Genomic DNA, 20,413 nt, shown 5'->3' with positions numbered 1-20,413 from the left:
TGCCATGGTCAGAAAATAAATTGGAAATTCTATTTTCTCCTCCAGAAACATTGGCTGGATTGTTGTTTGGAAAACCCATATCCTCTCTTATGTGCTTTCACAATCTCAATGTGAACAACATTGGTATTTCCCACAAGAGCCAATTTTACAAAAACAAATGAAAGTCAATGGCAAAGCTAATCTAAACCTTTCTCTCTCACAGCCTCTCACAGAAAAGTGAATTTAACTTTCCATGAGCATTCCATCAGCAAATATACATACACACAAACCAGAAACCTGTAATATTGATAAATACAGTAAATACATTTATAATGCTTTTTACTGCAAGTAGCCAAAATCAAAGACAATATACAAATTTAATTAAAACATTGACAATCACAGTTTCACAGTGGAGGGTGCTGGACAAAACAAACTGATAACTATCAAACATATGTCATGAGTTTCATCCATGGTTTATCTCCTTTGAACCCTTTGATGTGGGGATACTTGGTGACCCACCATGTCTGCTGTCATCAGCTTCCTGTGTCACAATGTTGCCACTTTCATGGCGTCACTCCAAGCTGGCTGAGATCAATAGCAGCTGTCAGGGAGCAGTCTATAAGTGTAATAAGGCTAGAAGAGACATGGTAAGTAGAATGGGGGGCTGGGTGGGTCCAGGAAACGCTGATTGCATTTGGACCCAGGTTTCACCAGAGAAACATGACACTGTTCTTACACGTGGGATGAAAAAAGAGATGACAGAAGAGGTCAACTGACCACAGTATTCACACTGTAGATAATTTATAAAAGAGTGTTGACACAGTGGTGATGTCACAGACACTGTTTGTGTAGTGTGATATCACCCTTCTCCCATCAGACTACTACTACTACACAAACACATATACACAAATGTATATATCACTTCAGGAGATCTACAGATCTGCCAGTGTCATGCATATTTCATCAAACAACTGCAAGGCTGTGGGGCCAATAGCTCATGTAGCTCTGACATCTTTACTAACCAAATGGCATTGATAGACACACACAGCTTTCTATGCTGCAGATCCATTGTTAACATGACACTCTGATAGAGTGAGCTGTCACCGTCCCATGCAATACACACAAACTCACAAACAATACAGACAGACGTTACTATATCAAATTGAAGAAACAGTACATTTTTTGTAGTTATAAAAGTTAATTTAACATGATATATGATGCGATTCAGCGGTAACTCTGGCTTCTTTTCATGGTGTAATGTTTAGAGTCATATTACTATTTTTGATCCCTGGACATTTTTATTCGATATGTTGACATTTTTGCCTTTGTTATATAGGATGAAGTAGAGAGCTGACAGGAAACAGGGAGAGAGATGGAGAGTCACTTGTAACAAAGGTTGCAAGCTGGACTAGATCCCAGGACCCTGCCAGCATGCGCTCCAACCATTCAGCACTATCAGGGTGTTCTGGAAAAATGAATTTTATATTGTATTCACTGAAATTTTAATGTTCACATGTATAAAACCTAACATCTGTGATGTTGTACTTCAGCCAGAGTAGTGTTTTGAGCTAAAGTACATGCTAACGCCAGCATACTAACATGCTCACAGTGTTTAGCATTTATGTTGAATATTTACCATGGTCACCATTTTAGTGGAGCTTATGTGGTTTCAAACAAAAGTACTTAACGAGCACATCATCATCAACAATGTCCTCTGAGTACTATGAATGTCTGTACAAAATTGGTCAGGACATAATAAGAATTTTCAAGGTAAGTAACCGTTTTAAATATTTTAAAGGAAAAGTCAAGAGCTACTTCATCTGGTGAGTATGAATGATTGCACAAGATTTTATGGTAATTTATCTGACACTTGTTATGATATTTCAGTCTGGACTAAAGTGGGGGATCAAGTGACCAGCTGCTAGTGTGGCTAAAATATGATGGGCTCTCAAACAGCATTTTCTAATGACAATATATAAAATTAATTAAAAAACACATTTTGTCGAAAGATAAACAGATGTTGGGTAGACAGTGTTCTGGCCTGATTTTGTAGACTTCTCTGCAGTTAATTATTTAGAAAAGCAAGGCAAGGTTGGTTTTACACTCCATTAGTTGCAACCACAGGGGGCTACAATCCCATGTCTTCTTTTGCAAGTCCCAAGTCTGCATAGATGCAGAGGGTTGTGTCAGAAAGGCTTCAGACTTAAAACATATGCCAAATCAAACACGCAAATCATGACTTCCACACCGAATACGTTTAGATGGAGGCAGATGATTCCCTGTGGTGACCCCTGAAAGGGAACAGCCAAAAGCAAAGAAGAAGAAGAAGAAGTGGTATATAATGTCAAGTAAATGGATCAGTTCAATTTTTTTAATTTAAATTTTTAATAATCACTTGTCCACTTTCTATGCCTTGTTTTATCGATAAAAACAGAGGGAAAAGCATTTGTCACAGCTTTGTCTTCCAAGTAATCTTTGAATTAGCGCTTGTATTGAAACATCTGCATCATTGACTTTACTGATGTACACTCAGGACTGAATCAGTCATAAAATACAATATTGAGGGTTAAAATATGTCCGGCAGCGAGGAACTGATTGAAGTTGAAGCTGGCAATTAGTTTCACTGATAACTGTACCAGCAGAGAAGATCACACCAAACACAGGAAGACATAACACATCTCCTGCATGGAAACAGTTCCATTACTCTCTGTCGGCTGTCCTCGCTCCCCTCCTTGCCATTCATCTACGAATGTAATGACCAAAGAAAAGAGCAAGACGTTCGTCTGTCAAGATGATTCACTGTCAATTTACGGGTCTTTTTATAAAGCCTGGCTCTGTGCTGCAGCCAGGGAGATAGGCCCAGTCTCCTTAAAATTCTAATAATCTACATGTTAACACATATGATGGTTCCTCACTGATTGGGAATGACTGGGAGGAGATGACTTGTCAGCAAACACTTTAATATGATTGAGTGTGGTATTGGAAGGTGATAACTGGAACAGTTTGATACAGATGATCTTATGCCATGATTTAATGCTAAACAGTATCTACTATCTGACAATGCTGTTTTTGAATTGGTGTAATTATGAAGCAAATATGTTTAAATCAAATTGTTTCTATTTCTTCATGACCTAAAAAAGCCACTGTGTTTATTGCTCATAGCGGTGTGCAGCAGAGCATCTGCCAGAATTGATTCCGGCTATCTAGGCTTCCAGCAACCTTTTATATATTATATACTCGGTTTGCTTATTCTAAAGGAGAATAGCTTGTTTTGTATATTGCTGAGCTATACCTCGAGGTTTTGCATTATCTTCGCAAGCCTTCCAATAAATAAGCAAAGAAAATCTGCATTATAGCAACATCTCAGGTTTAGGTTTTCTACCTGTGCACAGCCAGCTAGCTGTCTGAGCCTTGACTAAAACACTATGCACGCTACACATGCTGTAAACAAGATGAGATCTTGCTGGATGGTTTGCCTCATCAAATAGACAAAGTAATTACTGTATTATAGCTAAGAAAAAAAAAGATAAATATAAGTAAGTAGGTACTCACACTCAGCTGATTTCAGGTTATAAAATACACATAAATCCTTTCATATCAATAGTTTCTGGCTGTAACAGATCTTACAGTAAATGCATTTAGTGTGTACAAATTGTAGCCTATACAACATGAAATTATAATGTTGTAAACACATATGGAAGGCAATTCAACTGCATAAAATTACAGTTGTACAAATGTACTCATCATTTATTTAAAGATAATGATACTAAAGTGTAACTTCAAGCAAGGTTACAACTGTCTTCTATATTAACAGTATAAGTGCTCATTATGCACAATAACATTTTATCTCGGATTTATTGGATGATTATTTATAACATCTTACAGCGCTTTTATGTAGTAGATATAATGTTACTGCATTATGTGTAGTGATAAGAAGAACATGTTGTGTAGACTGTAGTGTAGGGAACTGCATATCAACAAGAAATCATTCGAATGGTAAAGCACGGTGGAGGGAGCATCATAATTTGGAGCTGCTTTGGTGCCTCTGGGTGAGGACATCTGACATTATCCTGGCATTATCTTATGTTACTGTAAATCTGTAACAAAGGATAATGTCAGGGTGGCCATCTGCCAGATGAAGCTTAGTGGTTATTACAGTAAATGATGCTGCAGGACAATGACAGCAAAGTATATTTACTACAGTACGGCTTCAAAAAATGAAAACCTTCCTTTAGGAGTGTCCCTGTTAAAGCCCAGACATCAACCCAATAGAGATATTGTTTAAAGACCTCAAGACTCATTTACACAAGACACATTTGAGAAAATGACAGTAAAAAAAGCAGTTTAAGGAAGAAGTGTCAAAAATTTAGTTGCAGGTCTACCAGAATATCTCCTTTAAGGTTATTGCTGAGAAGGGGGTTCAGCAAGTTAAGAAAGCCAACAAAATCACAGAAACAATCTACGGTATAAATCTGTATGCAGTTCATGCCACTGTGTATACACCAGAATCATAAGGGAAGCGCAATTTACACATAGTAGAGTTTATGTAATGGAGCTTATATTCTGTTTTTAAGTGATTAAATACTGTTTTTAAAAAGAACTTCACATACATACTAATATTTAGTTGTATTAATCTAAATGTGAAAAGTAATAAAAGGTTAGTCTTAACTATTATTCTCACATGAATGTAGTGCAGTGCAAGTATAATGTTCTGAAATGTAGATAAAGTGGACAGTATCAGAAAATGGAAATATTCATTTAGAAATAATGAAAAACTGGACTTATGTACAGTATTGACTCTCAAAAATGTGCATGTACTGTACATGATGTGTTTTACTCCACTGCAGATGTGATATATGTTGTGTCATTGAGCGAAAACAGATGAGCAGTTATGTAAAATTTTAACTGTCTGGTAAAACACACACTTTGTTTCCGCACCACCCCACAAATTGTTCCACCAGGTCTTTGGAGTCAATCCCCATCAATGCTGAGAGAATCTGAGAACTTCTGCAAGTGCTGAGAAGTACTGAAAAATGTACAGGATGAAGAGGAAAGATGAGAGAGTGGTCTTGTGCCAATCACCTAGCAGTCACACAAATGGTTGTCTGTCTGTCTGTCAGGGGGGCTACCTGCATCTGCTAGAGGTCTTGGATTATATCAATGTTGAATTTATAACCAACTAATTCAGCAAACCATGCAAAGCTTTGCATGTTTTTCCATCAAATTTAAAGGTAGATCATGTCTTATATTTGTAAAATCCTCATTTGAAAAGGAAATCATGAATAAATTTAACATATATTCTCAAATATGGTTGCTTAAAAACTGTTGCACCAGCTGAGTAAATGTATTTAGTTTCTTTCAACCATCCTACATTAAATAGATTGATGAGAACAGAAACTGAAATTAAGACTAAAATCACAATTGCACTGCAGTCGTCTTTTTCTCTTTAACAAGCTGGGAGTTGGAGAGAATCACGCAAACCTAAGGAAATAAACACAAGCAACAAATTCTACAAGTACTCTGCAAGAAGGATTGAGCTTTCATGTGAACGTGAGGCGTCATTTACCGGTGTCATGGGCTTTTAGGAAACAAGGTGCGTGGCGCCATTGCGTGGCATAATGTGAAACTACAAGAGTCTTCGTGTGATCATCAATCGATCAATTCTGTCGTTAATAAAGATGGTGAAAAGGATAGATAAGCATTGAAATAGATAGATAGATAAACGCTTTGAAATGCGTTCATTAATTAACCAGTTGTTATTATTATATTATTATTTCTATTATCATTATCATTATAAATATTAAAATATGACATTTAACCACTGTCTCTATCGATCCAAGGGTTTGTCTCTTCATGACTGGATTTCTTTCCAGCCTCGCCACCTCTGGCCTTTAAATAACCGAAAGCAGGCAATAAAATTAATGCAAAGTGGTCGCGTTTAATTAAAGTTCAGCCTGAACGTCGGAGCTCACTTAACCAAAACTACTCTTCGAGTTCATCCATTCCCATTTCCTGGACGAAGTTCCTGAGGGAGGGCCACTGCAGCGGCCATGGGAAAGTTCTCCCCACTTTTTCCGATTACATCGATTCTTTTTAAAGAAGGCAAATACGAACCACCTCGAGCGGTGTGGGCCACCACAGTAAAAGAAGCGTCATTAGTTTTACGCTGAGTGCCGACACCGGTGAACTCATAAAGAGAAAAATCTAGCTTCACGAGAGAGAAAGGTAAATTGACATTATATATAATCACTGAAATTTGTGCACATTGTAAGGATGCACTTACAGTAATGAGTGAACTGTGTTGTGTTTAACTCTACAGCACACTTAACTTAACTTTGAGTAATTGTTTTTTTTAATATTATTTTTGGTTTTTGTATTCCCTATGGTGAAAAATCCGAAATGAGTTTAAAACTCTAAAGTTGTAAATATCAGTAAATATTATTTTTATAACCGTTTAGTCTATTCATATGGTTTTTTGAAAAGAATTTAACATTTAAAGTGTAAACCTAGTGAGATAAAGTGATTTATCAATAGGCCTATGGTACACACCGCTTGTTACTTGTAGTGTGTGGCAGTAATGATTAGTAAATAGTATTGTTTATGGTGGTTTATAGTGTGATACACTTTATACAGACTTATTTTTATTTCATGGCTATTGTTCTGTGGCATGCTGAAGTATCCTGGGGTATGTTTTGTAGAGATAACAGTAATCCTCCGGACAATACTCCCAGAAGTCGATCTATCTTTTTGTGCGTGTGCATTGTCTTGTCTTATCCTGTCAGAAAAGTTTGTATTTTCACCTTAGAAGTTTTTGTTTTTTTTTCCTCTGAGGGGAAAAAATAACAGAAAAACATAAACAGTCTAAACAAATAGACAAGTGTCACAGCAGTGCTTCTTCTCCCCCACACAGGATGTTTATTCAGTTGTGTGTGTGTGTGTGTGTGTGTCTGTGTGCGTGTGCATTTGTGTGCACTTTGTGACAAGCTACTGATTGTGCTATTTATCATTAAAAAACAACCCTCCTCAGTATGTCATTACAAAACTTTTACAAAATCTGAGATTTATTTTTATCCACTTACGTATTGATTTAAAAATACAATTTAAAAACCACTGTGTACAATGTACAGTAGATAATGCTTCTGTAAAAGTTTTAATGGACTCTCTTGGACTCATTCCCCCCAGTTTTACTGTGAAAACTGAAAGCGTAGACTGTTTCCATTCATATTAAAAAAAAATTCCTACCTTGTGTTTCTGTTTTAGTTTAGTGAAGTGTGTGGGACCTTGTTATTTACATCTTGATGATTTGGACTCCACCCAACCAGAGTGTGAGCTCATGGAAGAAGTAATAGGGCCAGATACATGTTTCTTAGTGTAAAAAAAGCATTGTAGTGAAAAGGATGGCGAAGGTCATTCAATCCTTTTTATTATTGTTAACACTTTTGCATTAGATTTATGTTTAATAGAGGAAATACAAAATACCAAATTTGTTTATCAATAAGGTAGAAAAGCTTATAATGGCAGACTATTTACCATTTAATATCTACAGTGTGCTGCAAATTTCATTTTCTTGCCTTCATTTAGTATTTCCAAACATTGTTTCCTAACACTCTCATCCATCATTCATCTATCAAATGTCCCTTTTAGGAGCAGAGGATGTCCAGAGCTGACTGGTCCTTCCTGGAACACCTGCTGGAGGAGGGTCAGGAGTATTCGACAGGCATTGGTCGTGTTTGGCTTACTGTTCTCTTCTTGTTTCGCATGCTGGTCCTGGGAACTGCTGCCGAATCTGCCTGGGATGATGAGCAAGCAGATTTTGTCTGCAACACGCAACAGCCTGGCTGCACTGCTGTGTGCTACGACAAAGCCTTTCCCATATCCCACTTTCGCTACTTTGTTCTCCAAATCATCATCGTCTCTACACCCACCATCTTCTACTTTGGATATGTTGCTATAAAGGACAGAAATGACAAGAAAAAGGAGGAGGAGAAGCAGGCGGAACAAGGGGGTGGAAGTAAGAGAGGTGAAATTGTGATTGATAGAGACAATAAGAATGTGACTAAAGACAATGGAGAGGAGAAGGAGAAAGAGGAGGGTTGTGGGAGAGGTGGACGATCTGAAAAGACCTTGGATGCTCCCAAACTGAAAGGCAGGTTGCTGTGTGCATATGCATTCAGCATCCTGTTAAAAGTCCTCCTAGAAGTTGGTTTCATCACTGGGCTTTGGTTTCTCTATGGTGGCTTCGTCATAGAAGCAAAGTTTGAGTGCACAAAGCCCCCTTGTCCTCATACAGTGGATTGCTTCGTCTCTCGACCCACAGAGAAGACCATCTTCACCATCTATACTCAGGCGGTTGCTGCCATCTCGGTGCTCCTCAATCTCTTAGAACTTCTCCACCTCCTCAAGCTTGCCATCACCCACCGCCTGGAGAAACGCTACAGCACCCAACCCCAAGAGCACTTACCTCTGTCTAAGCAGGTTCTGTCTGGAAAAGAGACTCCCGAACTCCAAATGGAGGCATCACGGTCTTACAAAGCAGGGAGCCACCTTAACCTCCCCATGCAGGGTCAGGCTTTACGCTACCCCAACCCCTCCGAGAGCTACCATGATCTAGCAATAGAGGCGAATTGGGGTTCTCGGGAGGCTGGGGCTGACCTGCTTCCTAGTTATTTGAACTGTATGGAAGCTATGAGGACATCACAGTCTCCTAAAGCCCAGTATAAAAAACATGCACATCCCACTGCGCAAAACACTAAGGGTGCCCGTAAGGGACAGTCAAAGCAGAAACATTATGTATAACACAGTCAGATGGGGTGACAGGGAGTTTATGACTATGAAAGCTTGTGACATATTAGTCTTCCTGTTTTTTTTCTATATACTATCCTGCACAAGACACTTGAGTCTCAAGAATGCAACTATACAACTGTTGCACTGTGAACTCAATGCTTCAGAGGAAAGTAGACATTCAACCCCAGATTTAGCGGATAAATGGACATCTTCAAAATGAAACATTGTGAGGACACTCCCTCCAAGGCAAAGGAAATGACAATATGGTTCTTGCTGAATGTAGCTGTAGAAACAAGTAGGGATCTGTGGAGGATCTAAAGAAACTGTATGTAAAGCATATTCCTTTGAGATTTTTACTTCAACCTCTGTTGTTTGAAGGCCCCTCCCTTTTACACAGCACTCTCCACACTGTGGAATTAACTGATCTCTGGATCCCTTTCAGCTCCCAAGAGGTTACTAGTTGCGTGAGTAGAGGAATGCATGCATGCACACGCACAATGTAGTTTTCCCCTTTCACCCAGTGAGTTTTGGTCACTTAAATTGGGGATGTGGACTGGGACGAAACCATGGGAATTCATTCCCTCCAGGAATTTGCAATGTTCTGATCACAACAATTAACTTAACCAATCCCCTGGGAATTCTGCACAACTTTGCAATTTAAAACATGAGTAAAACACTGCAACATGCATATTTCTTTTAAAAAAGCTGCCATGAAATCAGGCATTTTAGACCACAACCATTACAACAATGTCCACAAAGTGCTGGAGGAACTGGGAATTGCACGACTCACTGCCAGTTGCCATGGTATCACAGCTATGAAAAAAGAGGGGGAAAGGGGGCCAATGCATATAGGATACACTATGAAATAGAATAATGCAGCAAAGACAAGCATCCAATTTAAAAATCAAACTTGTTATTAAGCTCGGTCCATAAGTGTGTTAATGATTGCACGCTGAATGGACTGAAAGCGGTACAGAACTGAAACTGGTTATGTGAAAACCATATTTAATTTTAATGTGCTGTAAAGATGTACAAGTGTTCATATTTATTATTTTGAGGATAATAAAGTTTAAACGACCATAATTTAATTAGCACACTGTTACTTTATGATGTAATTATGATCACAATCACAATCACCCAGCTGATTAAAATGCATTTATCTGTCAAATCCTGCATTATCCACATGCAGGATGCAAGATATATAGCATATAGTGATTCTGTTCCACACATTTCTTGTTCCTATTTCTTTCTAAATACAGGCTCTCTCTGCCTGGTCGTATACTTTCCTCTATCCAAACACTGTCATAATACAGAGACAATGAATCGCTCAAGAGAAAGTGCTTTGGGAATAGTAGAAAGGACTATGTGTGGAGATGTGGATGAACCATACAGGGTGCCATAAGTATAAACTACTAAAGGACACAAAGGGAAATAACTTTGCTTTAATGGCTGTGTTCAAATCCATAGCTCTGGGTGTACAGAGGAAAGGCATCAGTTATAAGCTGTTGAATGTCCATATGCAAGGTAGAACAGCACTTAATACTGGCTCGATTTAATATCCCCTGTGGAGTCCTCACTGTTAACGCTGTGTTCGTGCAGCGTAATTGATAAAATCCAGAACTCCCTTAACAAAGGTGCTCACCCAGGCTCTGAAAGAATGCGGCCATATGTCTTTACAGAGGTGTAGTCACAGCACTCGGAAATACAGCACTCGTTTCCAGCAATTTACTGAACTGTCTCCATGATGATAAGCAGTTATCTATAGCAGGAAAGCGGGTTTATGGGGAGTTTCTCCTGAGGGAAGTTCTCATGTTTGGCCTCAAACTGTGAAAAAGTTTTTTTGCAGCAGCAGTTTTCTAAATGTTTAATTTAATATAAAAATGTAAGATTATTTCTCCATCCTCAGAAGTGGAATGCGTTTTTCTCATAGACTATATCAAGCATAAGTTAGCAGATACTGCTCAGTGAACAATTCAAACAACAGAGCCAGCTGGAGCTGCCCAGTTCAATATCTGCTCATACTTCGTTGGCATCCCCACACAGTCTTTTTTATCTCAGTCCAGGTGGGTCCATGTGTGATTGTTCATGTGTGTGTTTCCACAAAAAAAGCAAAAAAAAAAAGCCAGTGGGTCATGGAACAGATTGCACAGGGGGAGCCGCATATCAGCCCACTGGTGCCAACAAAAACTCTGCAGCGGAACTGTGCAGCCCTTTTGCATCCATCTTCCTTACAGCCGATCAAGGCGGAGAAGCCTTGACACCCTGCTCTATTCTCTCTGCAGAGTAAACTTTCACCTCTTGTTCAGTTAAGCAAATATAAACCTCCAGAATGAAAACAACAGTGAGTGCAAGTTATTTACTGCTCTAACAGCCACATTTTTTTTTACTACAGAAACCAAGGAAATTGCAGCCTGTCAAGCACCTGAGATGCAGAAACTGAAGATTATGTTTTGGATACATGTTCAGGATTGACTCTTTCACAACAATAGGACATTAGGAAACTGTTCTCTCATTACCTTTTTTGATCACATAAACTACTTCCTTAAGTAAAGGCAGCCAAATCAGACACTGCTTTCAGAGCATTTTCCTATAAAGATTTGACATTGGTGATATGTTTAGGAAGATGGGAAGGTCCCGAAATGTGAAACAGGTCATCATTAGTGGTCATACATGTGGCCTCTGGGATCAGATGCCATTCTTACTCTATTTCCTGTGATTGTCCAAGTCACCACTGATGAATTTCCTCACTCTGCTGATACTGCTGACCACACACAGAGAAGGACAAACTTGCAGGTTAGTGAATGAATGCACCCCCCCACACACACACACACAGACACACACAGACCCACACAACTTCACACTAAAGTAATTCAAAGTGCCATCAAGCACAGCCTCCAGACCTATCATACTGTAAATGGCCAGAGGCAACTCTGCTTTAGGGACGCCCCTATCACAATGCCGGGCATCAACCTCTGGAGTGTCTTCTGTGCCTACCCTACCAAAATGTGTGGCACTGTTGTCACACTTCCTTCCAGATGTACTGCTGAAAGGCCTGAATATCTCTAGGAAGCAAATGTTTTAGGCACAGAATGGACTCACACACAAACACACACAAGTCACAAGGCTTTTGGCTCAGTATATAGAGTGACTTGTCCACGAATTATAGGGTCAACAGTTCAATCCTAGGGTACTTCAGATCCACAGATCATGATTAAATGTAAATGTATTTGATCTTGGAACACAAATCTCACACAGGAACAAGGAAACGACAGGCTACAGGGTGAGAGAGGTCTTTGAAGTTATGCAGTATCTCTCTTAAATTCGGATATAATTGTAAATGATGTGCCTTTTTATGATCCAAATCCCTTTTTTTCTTTCAATTTACACACACACAAACACACAGGCATGAACACACACACACACGCACGCACGCGCACACACACACACACACACACACACACACAACACACAAACACACGCACACACAGTACCGACACACGACATTCTCTATATCCATAACAATGTCATGTCCAGGCAGCCAGGCCTTAATTTGGGCATTTGTGCTACTCAAACAAAACAACCCAAAAAATGCTTTGAGCAATTCCTAAATTTAAACTCTGGACAGGAAGTGGGTCCTTATCTGTTTCCTGGTCCAGTAGTGTTTCTCCCTATGGACTAATCATTGAAGATTGTTCACCCTGACAATGGGGCTGCAGTGGGCATTGTTGCATTGTTTTGTGGCGGCTCCCTAGTGTTTTGTTGACCTAATGTCACAGTCACCCCATCAAAGGCCAGTGAAGGATGAGGGAACTGTGCAAAGCACTGGCTGAACGGCTGGAGTCAATTAAAAGGGCTGGTAGCACTTACAGCTTGCAGAGATTTGTGTCCATGTGCACAGGGTGAAATGGTTGGGTGTATAGTATTTAGTGGTTCTACAAAATCATTTGGTTGTGAACACTAGAACTGAGGTTTTTTAAGATCAGTTGCACATTATAGGACGTCTGCTTGCTTTATGACCTGCCAAGCTTGAATAGTCAAACCTAGAATAAAAATTATCTTTATAGATCAAATGTCTATGAGAATGTAAAACATGTCACTAAAGACATTGATAAACTAAATAACGTTTGCCTGAATGCAGTCTCTCTAAATTCAGTGGGACATTTTTGTGTCTTTAAGGGCATTGTTTTGATTTTACATGCTTTTAACATTTTGGCTACTCCCACTTCAATTATCAACTTTATTTCCAGCAGTTTTCAGGGAGCAGCCACTGGTAAACTGATAGTGAGCTGCAGATGTTAGCAAGTAGTTAGTAGAGCATTAACTTAAATCAAAAGAGCTAAAGTGATCCTGGACTTAACATCCCTCAGGTGGCCTCAACTTAAGCTCTAATTTACTGTGAATGCTCATGATATCCTAATCTTTATTATTGTTAATATTATTACAGACTTCTGTCTTTCATATGTTCATGTTTTGGGCCTAACTACTTCATCATAACTAGAAACACCGTTCAAACTTCAAAACGTTTAGCTTATACAGGACATTACTGCTTGAATACAGGTTTGAAGTTTTATTCTTTAAATTTTTTTAAGGCTAACACGCTATGAAGTTTGCCTAATGAGTATATAAGGAAGCAACATTTCCTTTAAGCTACTTTAGCAAAAACAGTTCATCTTACCTACCTACTGACCTACTGTGATTTCAACTTGATGTTTTTAAATGGTACTAGTACATAGTACTAGGTACATAGTAGTTTATAAATTCTACTTTTCTGTTAGCTATTAAAACAAATGCTAAGATTTTTATGCTACTATTTCATGTTACATCTACTCAAGGCAAAACCTTCAATTCTGCTTATTTTCTACTTTTTTTCAAATATTTTAACATTTTTATAGTAAATGTTTCAGCTATTTTAGCAAAAGGTAAACTTTCAGCTATATTTAAATAGTTTGGCTTTAATTCAGCTTTCAGCTAAACCTCAGCTGTTTCAGCAAAAACAGTTCAGCTTTTTTCTTCTTGGTTGAAAAATCCTTTTCACTGCTGAAGCATTCACGGTGCATTATTGCTGGTATATGGCTTTTTAAGTATCTTTTATACTTTTTAAGACTTTTATACTTTTAAAAATCCCTGCTTTTATTACATCATCGATGACATCATCAAATACATCACATATTCATCACATCAAGGAAGTGACATTTTGTTTCAACTGATTCAGCAAAAACAGTTCAGCTTTTTTTTTAGCTTTGCTTGGAAACATTCTTTCAGTGCCAAAGTATTTTCTTTTGGAAACGCTAGTTTCATTCTAATGTTTCTCCAAAAATGCTTGGCATTAAATTTGATTATGTTTGCCAAAATGACTGCATAAGGTTTTAATGTTGCATTTTCTGATAGTTTTCCCCCAAGTGGTTAATCAAAGTTATATCTGAGAATATACAGTGCCTGCTTCCATCTTCCCATATAACTGTGTGATCTTTTATATGTGTATGTTTAGAGTTCTTATCTGTGCATAGGTTCGATATGTAACAATACCTGTAATTCCTGAGTACTGTACACTGTGTAATGTGTGTGTGGTGTTGTTTAATAAGGGGATGTAGTGCCCTTCCAGGAGGCAGACAGCTCTATTGTTCCTGTAGCAGAGGGAACAACGTCTCCGGCCTGTCCCCTCAGGATGTTGTATTGGTCCTTAACAAAAATGCAAGCATCACCCACACCCATTATCCCTATCATCCAGCAAGAACAATGAGCACCTTCCAACATCCCCCTTATCCTTTCCCAGGAGCCTCAGAGTTTGGTTCCCACAGTACTGTCCAGTTCTGAGAGGCAGAGCCATTGTTAGCTCACCGACCTGTCCTCTGATTGTTTCCTGAAGAATACGCATGGCTTTCACACACCTAAACACACTGCACTTCTGGTTAACTCTCTTTCTTTCAGTATAACTCAGCTGCAGCCTCACCTCAAACTCTCCATCCTCACTAATTTCAAATGGAAATTTACACCAGCTTGAAGCAATTGCCACTCTGAGCACGTACAACCGGGGTCACTGAAGTGGAGCGGGTCATTCCAGTGATGGAAAACTTAAGAGGAGAAAACAAGCTGATGACTGCCGATAGCACAGCAGAATTTACCACTTTTGGGCCAATGTAAATCTGAGTGTCAAAATCCTCATTTCACTAGCTGGCAGGTTAACACAGCCGAACTTATCCAGGTAAATGTGAAAGTTATCATCCATTAAGGGTGCTCCTGCTGAACAGGAGAGGTGGACCTTTCTGTTTCATTATTTATCACAGGAAAGGCGGCGACTGGAATACAAGTGTAAAAATAATACTTGTTGTAGTTCTCTCAAAGTGCATGTTAGATAATCGGTTATTTTCTTTCGGTTGCAACACCTATAAATTCTCCATCTACGATCAGTGACATTCTATAAAAACCTTTAGTTGCTAACCACATTACTGGTCTTGTTTTAATAGTAAGGATAATAAAGATTATTAAGATTATTGAATTTGGAAACTGTTCTCCTCTTTCTGCCTACCCAGAGCACAGGCAACAACACTAAAATGCTGACGTTGTCCTCCCAGATATTATTTCAGCACTTTATTTTTCCAGATAAAAAAAACTGTATTATTGCACAGGATAATTCAGTGGGCTATCTGTGACATTGCTAAAGAATTGTGATATGATGAGTAGAAAGCCACTCTTAAAAGGAGTAGCTACATTTTAGCACCCTTGTTCTACCTGTGTTACTAAGTGTGTTTTCTCATGGCTCTCCAGTAGTATGTAATAGGTGTCAAAATTAACAGCAATGCCAGACTACGTAGCAACGTCAAACCCAAATGCAGAGAAAAAAGCTGATTAAGAAATCACTTCATAAATTTACAACGCCAATTCAAAAAGGTTGTTTACGATATGTAAACATAAATAAAAACAGAATGTAATAATTTGCAAATCTCATCAAAACATATTTTAACCCATATTAAAATTGTGAAGACTTTGAAGATCCCACCATCTAAAGAATATAGTATCATCAAAAGATTCAGAGAATCAGGACGAATCTCAGTGCAGAAGGGACAAGGCCAAAGGTCAAAACAATGCATGTGAATGCCCTTAGGTGGCACTGCATTAAAAACAGGCCTGGCTTTCTACTACACACCACTGCATGGGCTCAGGAAAACTTCCAGAAATCACTGTCTGTGAACACAGTTCACTGTGCAATCCACAAATGTAAGTTAAAGCTGTATCACACAAAGAAGAAGCCATATGTGAACACGATCCAGAAATGCCACCGTGTTCTCTGGTAATGACCAGGAGGCAGAATTAAAAACTGTTCCATGGTCAGATGAATTAAAATTTGAAATTCTTTTTAGAAGCCAGGGACTTTAGTCCTGTGGACTAATGAGGAGAGGGTCCATCCAGCTTGTTATCAGCAGACAGTTCAAAAGCATGCATCTCTGATGGTATGGGGGAGCATTAATGCCTATGGTGTGGGCAGCTTACACATCTGGAAAGGCTCCATCAATGTTGAAAAGTACATAAACGTTTTAGAGCAACAAATGCGTCATATAAGATACAGTGTCCTTTATATGTCCTTTATAATCACAGCATTTGAGTTCTGTGCTCAGGCATGTTTCTTGATCACACTAGATTTACACTGGTGTCCCACCTCTTCAAGTGGGCCAAGCTCCAAGCACAGCATACAGCAACCACACTAATCAAACAAACTGAAATTTAGGGGTCAAACATGCTTGGGCATGGTACAGATTGCATATGGTATGTAAATCCTAAATTGTATTTTCTGTATTTGCCCCTCCAACGGACATGTCCAATGTCATTTTTGTATTTGGTTGTATATATTGAATATTAGGAATTTAATTCTGTATTTGATTGTAGTGTTGTTTTTATTAGGCATCAATATTGTCAGATTGGGGATGTCTGTGCCTCCTTTGGTCACACTTTTTTCAGTTTTCTGCAGCTTACAACTGGAATAATTTGCAACAAACTAAAGCCTAGCTCTTTTATACCGCTCCTCTCCTTTAAGAATTCGATCCAACAATACTCCAAGATCATTGCGTTTGTTTTTAACTAATGCCACTGCATACACTCTACTTTCATTATGATATTTTGAATTTGTTTGATTTGTTCAAATGTTTATTTTTTGTAAGTCTTTTGTTTTGCAATTACTGTTTTGCATCTGTCCTTCATGCTGCCTCTTAGCCAGGTTGTTATTGTAAATGAGAATTTGTTTTCACTTAACTTACCTGGTTAAACAAATAAAAAAATAAAAAGTAATTAATAATTAGCTAATTTTTAGTTGATTTGCATGACCTTTACTAAGTTACGTGTTGAGCTCTGACAGCCACTGTACAAGTTCACCAATCAATACCCATATGGGAATACAATCTTTACATAGTACAGTAGAAGCAAATAAATCATGGACACAAGTTTGTATTTGTGTAACATTAGTAATGGTGTACAAAGACCACTTTACACACTTCCATTTTTATAAATTAGTATAAATACTAACACTACTAATAAGTAAAATAATAGGATGTGATGCTGTGAGGTTTGTGTTCTCACAATAGGTCTATAGCCAAGTGTCAGCAAAGGGGCTGTAGTTAATTTGCATTTAATTTATAAATGTATTCAAACTTAAAATGAGGTGTTTTTTGAAATAGTCTGTACTTATGAGGCATGTGCAAATCATTCATTACAGCCCACATTATAACATTTGGGTCTAACTCCAAAAGGTAAAGTTTGAAATTTACTCATCATAATTTTGTAATTTCTTTCTTAAAGCTGAATGAGCAGAGTGATTATGTCCTTCCTTAAACTTTGATGTTACCCTTTCCTTGGCAGCAGAACCATTTTTATAAGACAGGAACAGAGATTTCTGAATGTGAAACAATTCTGCCACAAGTGACAAAAAACAAAACTAAAAGTTTTAATAACTGCAAATAAAAATAAGCATTTAGAGAATACTGCTCCGACAATGTTTGATGAATAAACAATAAAATGGCACTAAGGCAAGTTCTTCCAGCACACACATCTTTTATTAATCTTGTTTTCAGCAACACAATTAAAACCTTTAGTGTGCAAACAACCCAGACTTTCTAAAATGAAAGTACTGTATAGATGTTTCAAACTAAGGACAAAGCAGCTTAAATGTCCTGAGAGACCTCCCACATGGTTGGCTCACTTTGTTACATACCAAAGATTACATGAGATAAACAAACTACAACTGTCTTTCTTTAATAGCAAAGTGACATTTACATCAGCTACCACAATGAAAGAGAAAATATTAAATTTTTTACAAACAAAACTACATTAAGCCTTATAGTCAGCTCAAAGTCTGACAATTAACATCGTCTAAATACAGCAATTTGCCTTAGTTGTAGATCAATGCATGAACAGGCATGTGCAACATAAATGGAGACGTCAGAGAATCACATGCAGGTACACTGAAGCTATATTTGATTCAATAAAAGACAAAGTACTAATGCTGTTGCGTGGTCAGGAGTGACAATGTATGGTTGAAGTAAATATGAAGAATCACTGTATTTCTCCTGGTTCAGCTCTCCCAGTGTAGCCTGCTCCTGCAAAGAACTGGCAAACTTAAGTCTCTTATAACAGCAGTGGTTAGCTCTTTTCAGGTCTGTTCCTGTTCAGAGCTGCTTTAGGTGTAAACTCCAGTTTCTCTTTCAGGCTAAGCACCTGTGTGCTGTCCATACTGGCTTGTTCCTGCAGTTTTCTCTCCTCCCTCAGTTCCAAGATGCCCTTCTCCTCTTCTCGAGGTTTGGGTGTCCCCCTGATAAACCATTCCAGATGGTAGCCCACTGCTCCAACCACAAACGCCACAGGGAAGGTGACATAAGGAGCATAGGTCCGCAACGCTGTCCAGACTACAGGCCACATGACTGAATGCTGCTTTGGGACTCAGGTGCTGTATGGGGAAGAAGTGGATATATTTTAGCTTACCTTAAAGGATTATAGGTTGTGGGAAACGGTTACAGGATATTCATACATAAAAAATAAGGCTATAACAAATACTATAAATAAATAATATTATTTGATGATAGGTCTGGGGATTAAAGTATCTATCCTTCAATCTACCTAGTTGTGATTTGAGTGTTGTGATGCACATGTGCTGGTTCCCCATTGTGGTTTGAAGCTGAAAATGAAAGTTAAACTGAATGATGTACCACTGCTAACATATGCTAACATATAACATATTTCAATATTGCTGTAATCACATAAAAAGTTATGGAATTTTTAAAAAAATAGGTACATTTACTTCCAGTAAAACTTTTGACATTTTAAATAGTGAAACAGAAACTAATTGAGGCAGTAATAGTCTCTATTAGACAGGACACAAATTGAGAGGTATTTTCTTTAAACAGAGAAGTCTTACATTTAAGACTGTAAAGCATCTAATGCATTCATACCATAAAAACTGAGAGTCCACTTAGCGAAATGAGGAAGCATCCCCCTCTACTTCTCTTAGCTTTAAAACAAATACCATGAAACAAATGACAAGAATAAATTACAGGCAGCAATAGCACAACAGTTAATTCTGTTAATTTAAACAATACTGATACCTGAAGTTATATCAGTGTATGTTATAATTTCATGGTCACACGTGTTTCTGTGTTGAATGGATACCGAATAGAAAGGTGGTTCTCTGTGATTCGTTTAAGTTCTTAGTCTACTGTCTAATTTTTGTCTACTTTTAACCAGAGGACGATGAACATTTGCACAACCCTCCCCAATTTCTACCGGCTTGGACCGGCACTGCACAGCTAGCGAGGGGATTGGGCTTTTAGGGTTTCAGTGTCTTGCGCAGAGACATTAAGACATTTCTGTCAGGACTATCGTTAAGTATTTGATACAATTACACACATTAGTGTTAGCTTTAACCTAGTTCGTAAAAACTACCAAACTGCTAACTTAAGTTACAGTCAAAAGGCTGCAGCCACAATTTGCTGTCTCTCTGTGCAATGTCTGTTTCTATTTTAATAATGAAAACCACTTATGTCATTAGTCTTCACTCACCTTTACCATTAGCACGTTGATGCAGCAGTGGATCAATGCAACTTCCGTGCAAGCGTCTGTGAACTTCCTAGTTTAACTGGATTGGTTGATAAGCTCCGCTTTGCTGTAAGCAAGATGGCTCAACTGCGATTTACTGAATGTGTCAGCGCCGCTTGGTGGTAAAAGCACCGTATTACATCGAGATAAAGAACGCCAGTAAGAAATCCTATTTCTGTACTATACGTGATTTACAACAGTTAATCATGCAAAACTACTTTATTAAAACAGACGAAGTTACATGTTATGTCAACATAGCAGAATCAAAACTCTCATAATGTTATTAATTTGTGTATGCGCTGACGATACATTTTATTTAGCTTTAATAGATAGATATCACATATATGTATCAAATAGTTGTTTTCTGGGAGTAACAAAGATACACAAGTCTTTCTACGTTCAAAGATTCTCGGCATCCTTGCACAAATTCCTCCTCTCAAAGAATATTCATGACAGCCTGACAGATCTGTCACGAGTATTGTGTCATATGCTGACAAGATGGGAGCTACCCTCTCTCGGATGACAAACCCCTCAAGTGCCAATATAGTTTTCTTTTGGTTTAAAAGCACCATGG

At 38.2% G+C, this 20,413-nt stretch overlaps 2 protein-coding genes across 5 annotated transcripts; one reads left to right on the top strand and one right to left on the bottom strand.

The window, feature by feature from the left end:
• The first annotated feature begins 6,014 nt into the window (after positions 1 to 6,014).
• Positions 6,015 to 9,846, top strand: gja4 (gap junction protein alpha 4). Its single transcript, XM_067505663.1, has 2 exons — positions 6,015 to 6,204; positions 7,624 to 9,846. Exon 2 carries the CDS (start codon positions 7,633 to 7,635, stop codon positions 8,773 to 8,775), a length of 1,143 nt encoding a protein of 380 aa, XP_067361764.1. The 5' UTR covers positions 6,015 to 6,204; positions 7,624 to 7,632; the 3' UTR covers positions 8,776 to 9,846.
• Positions 9,847 to 17,987: 8,141 nt separating this feature from the next.
• smim12 (small integral membrane protein 12) lies at positions 17,988 to 19,930 on the bottom strand. Of its 4 annotated transcripts, none has more exons than XM_067505633.1 (3): positions 19,804 to 19,861; positions 19,197 to 19,255; positions 17,988 to 18,694 (listed from the first exon to the last, which is right to left on the bottom strand). In XM_067505633.1, exon 3 carries the CDS (start codon positions 18,664 to 18,666, stop codon positions 18,391 to 18,393), a length of 276 nt encoding a protein of 91 aa, XP_067361734.1. In that variant the 5' UTR covers positions 18,667 to 18,694; positions 19,197 to 19,255; positions 19,804 to 19,861; the 3' UTR covers positions 17,988 to 18,390. The 4 variants fall into 4 exon arrangements, with proteins under 4 accessions (XP_067361734.1, XP_067361743.1, XP_067361725.1 ...); XM_067505642.1 differs by lacking the exon at positions 19,804 to 19,861 and adding an exon at positions 19,350 to 19,785; XM_067505624.1 differs by lacking the exon at positions 19,197 to 19,255 and having other exon boundaries at positions 19,804 to 19,930.
• Between the last annotated feature and the right edge of the window lie 483 nt (positions 19,931 to 20,413).

Source organism: Channa argus, chromosome 1 (assembly GCF_033026475.1).
Source record: "Channa argus isolate prfri chromosome 1, Channa argus male v1.0, whole genome shotgun sequence".
Lineage (NCBI taxonomy): Eukaryota > Metazoa > Chordata > Actinopteri > Anabantiformes > Channidae > Channa > Channa argus.
This window is presented reverse-complemented; position numbering and strand designations above follow the sequence as displayed.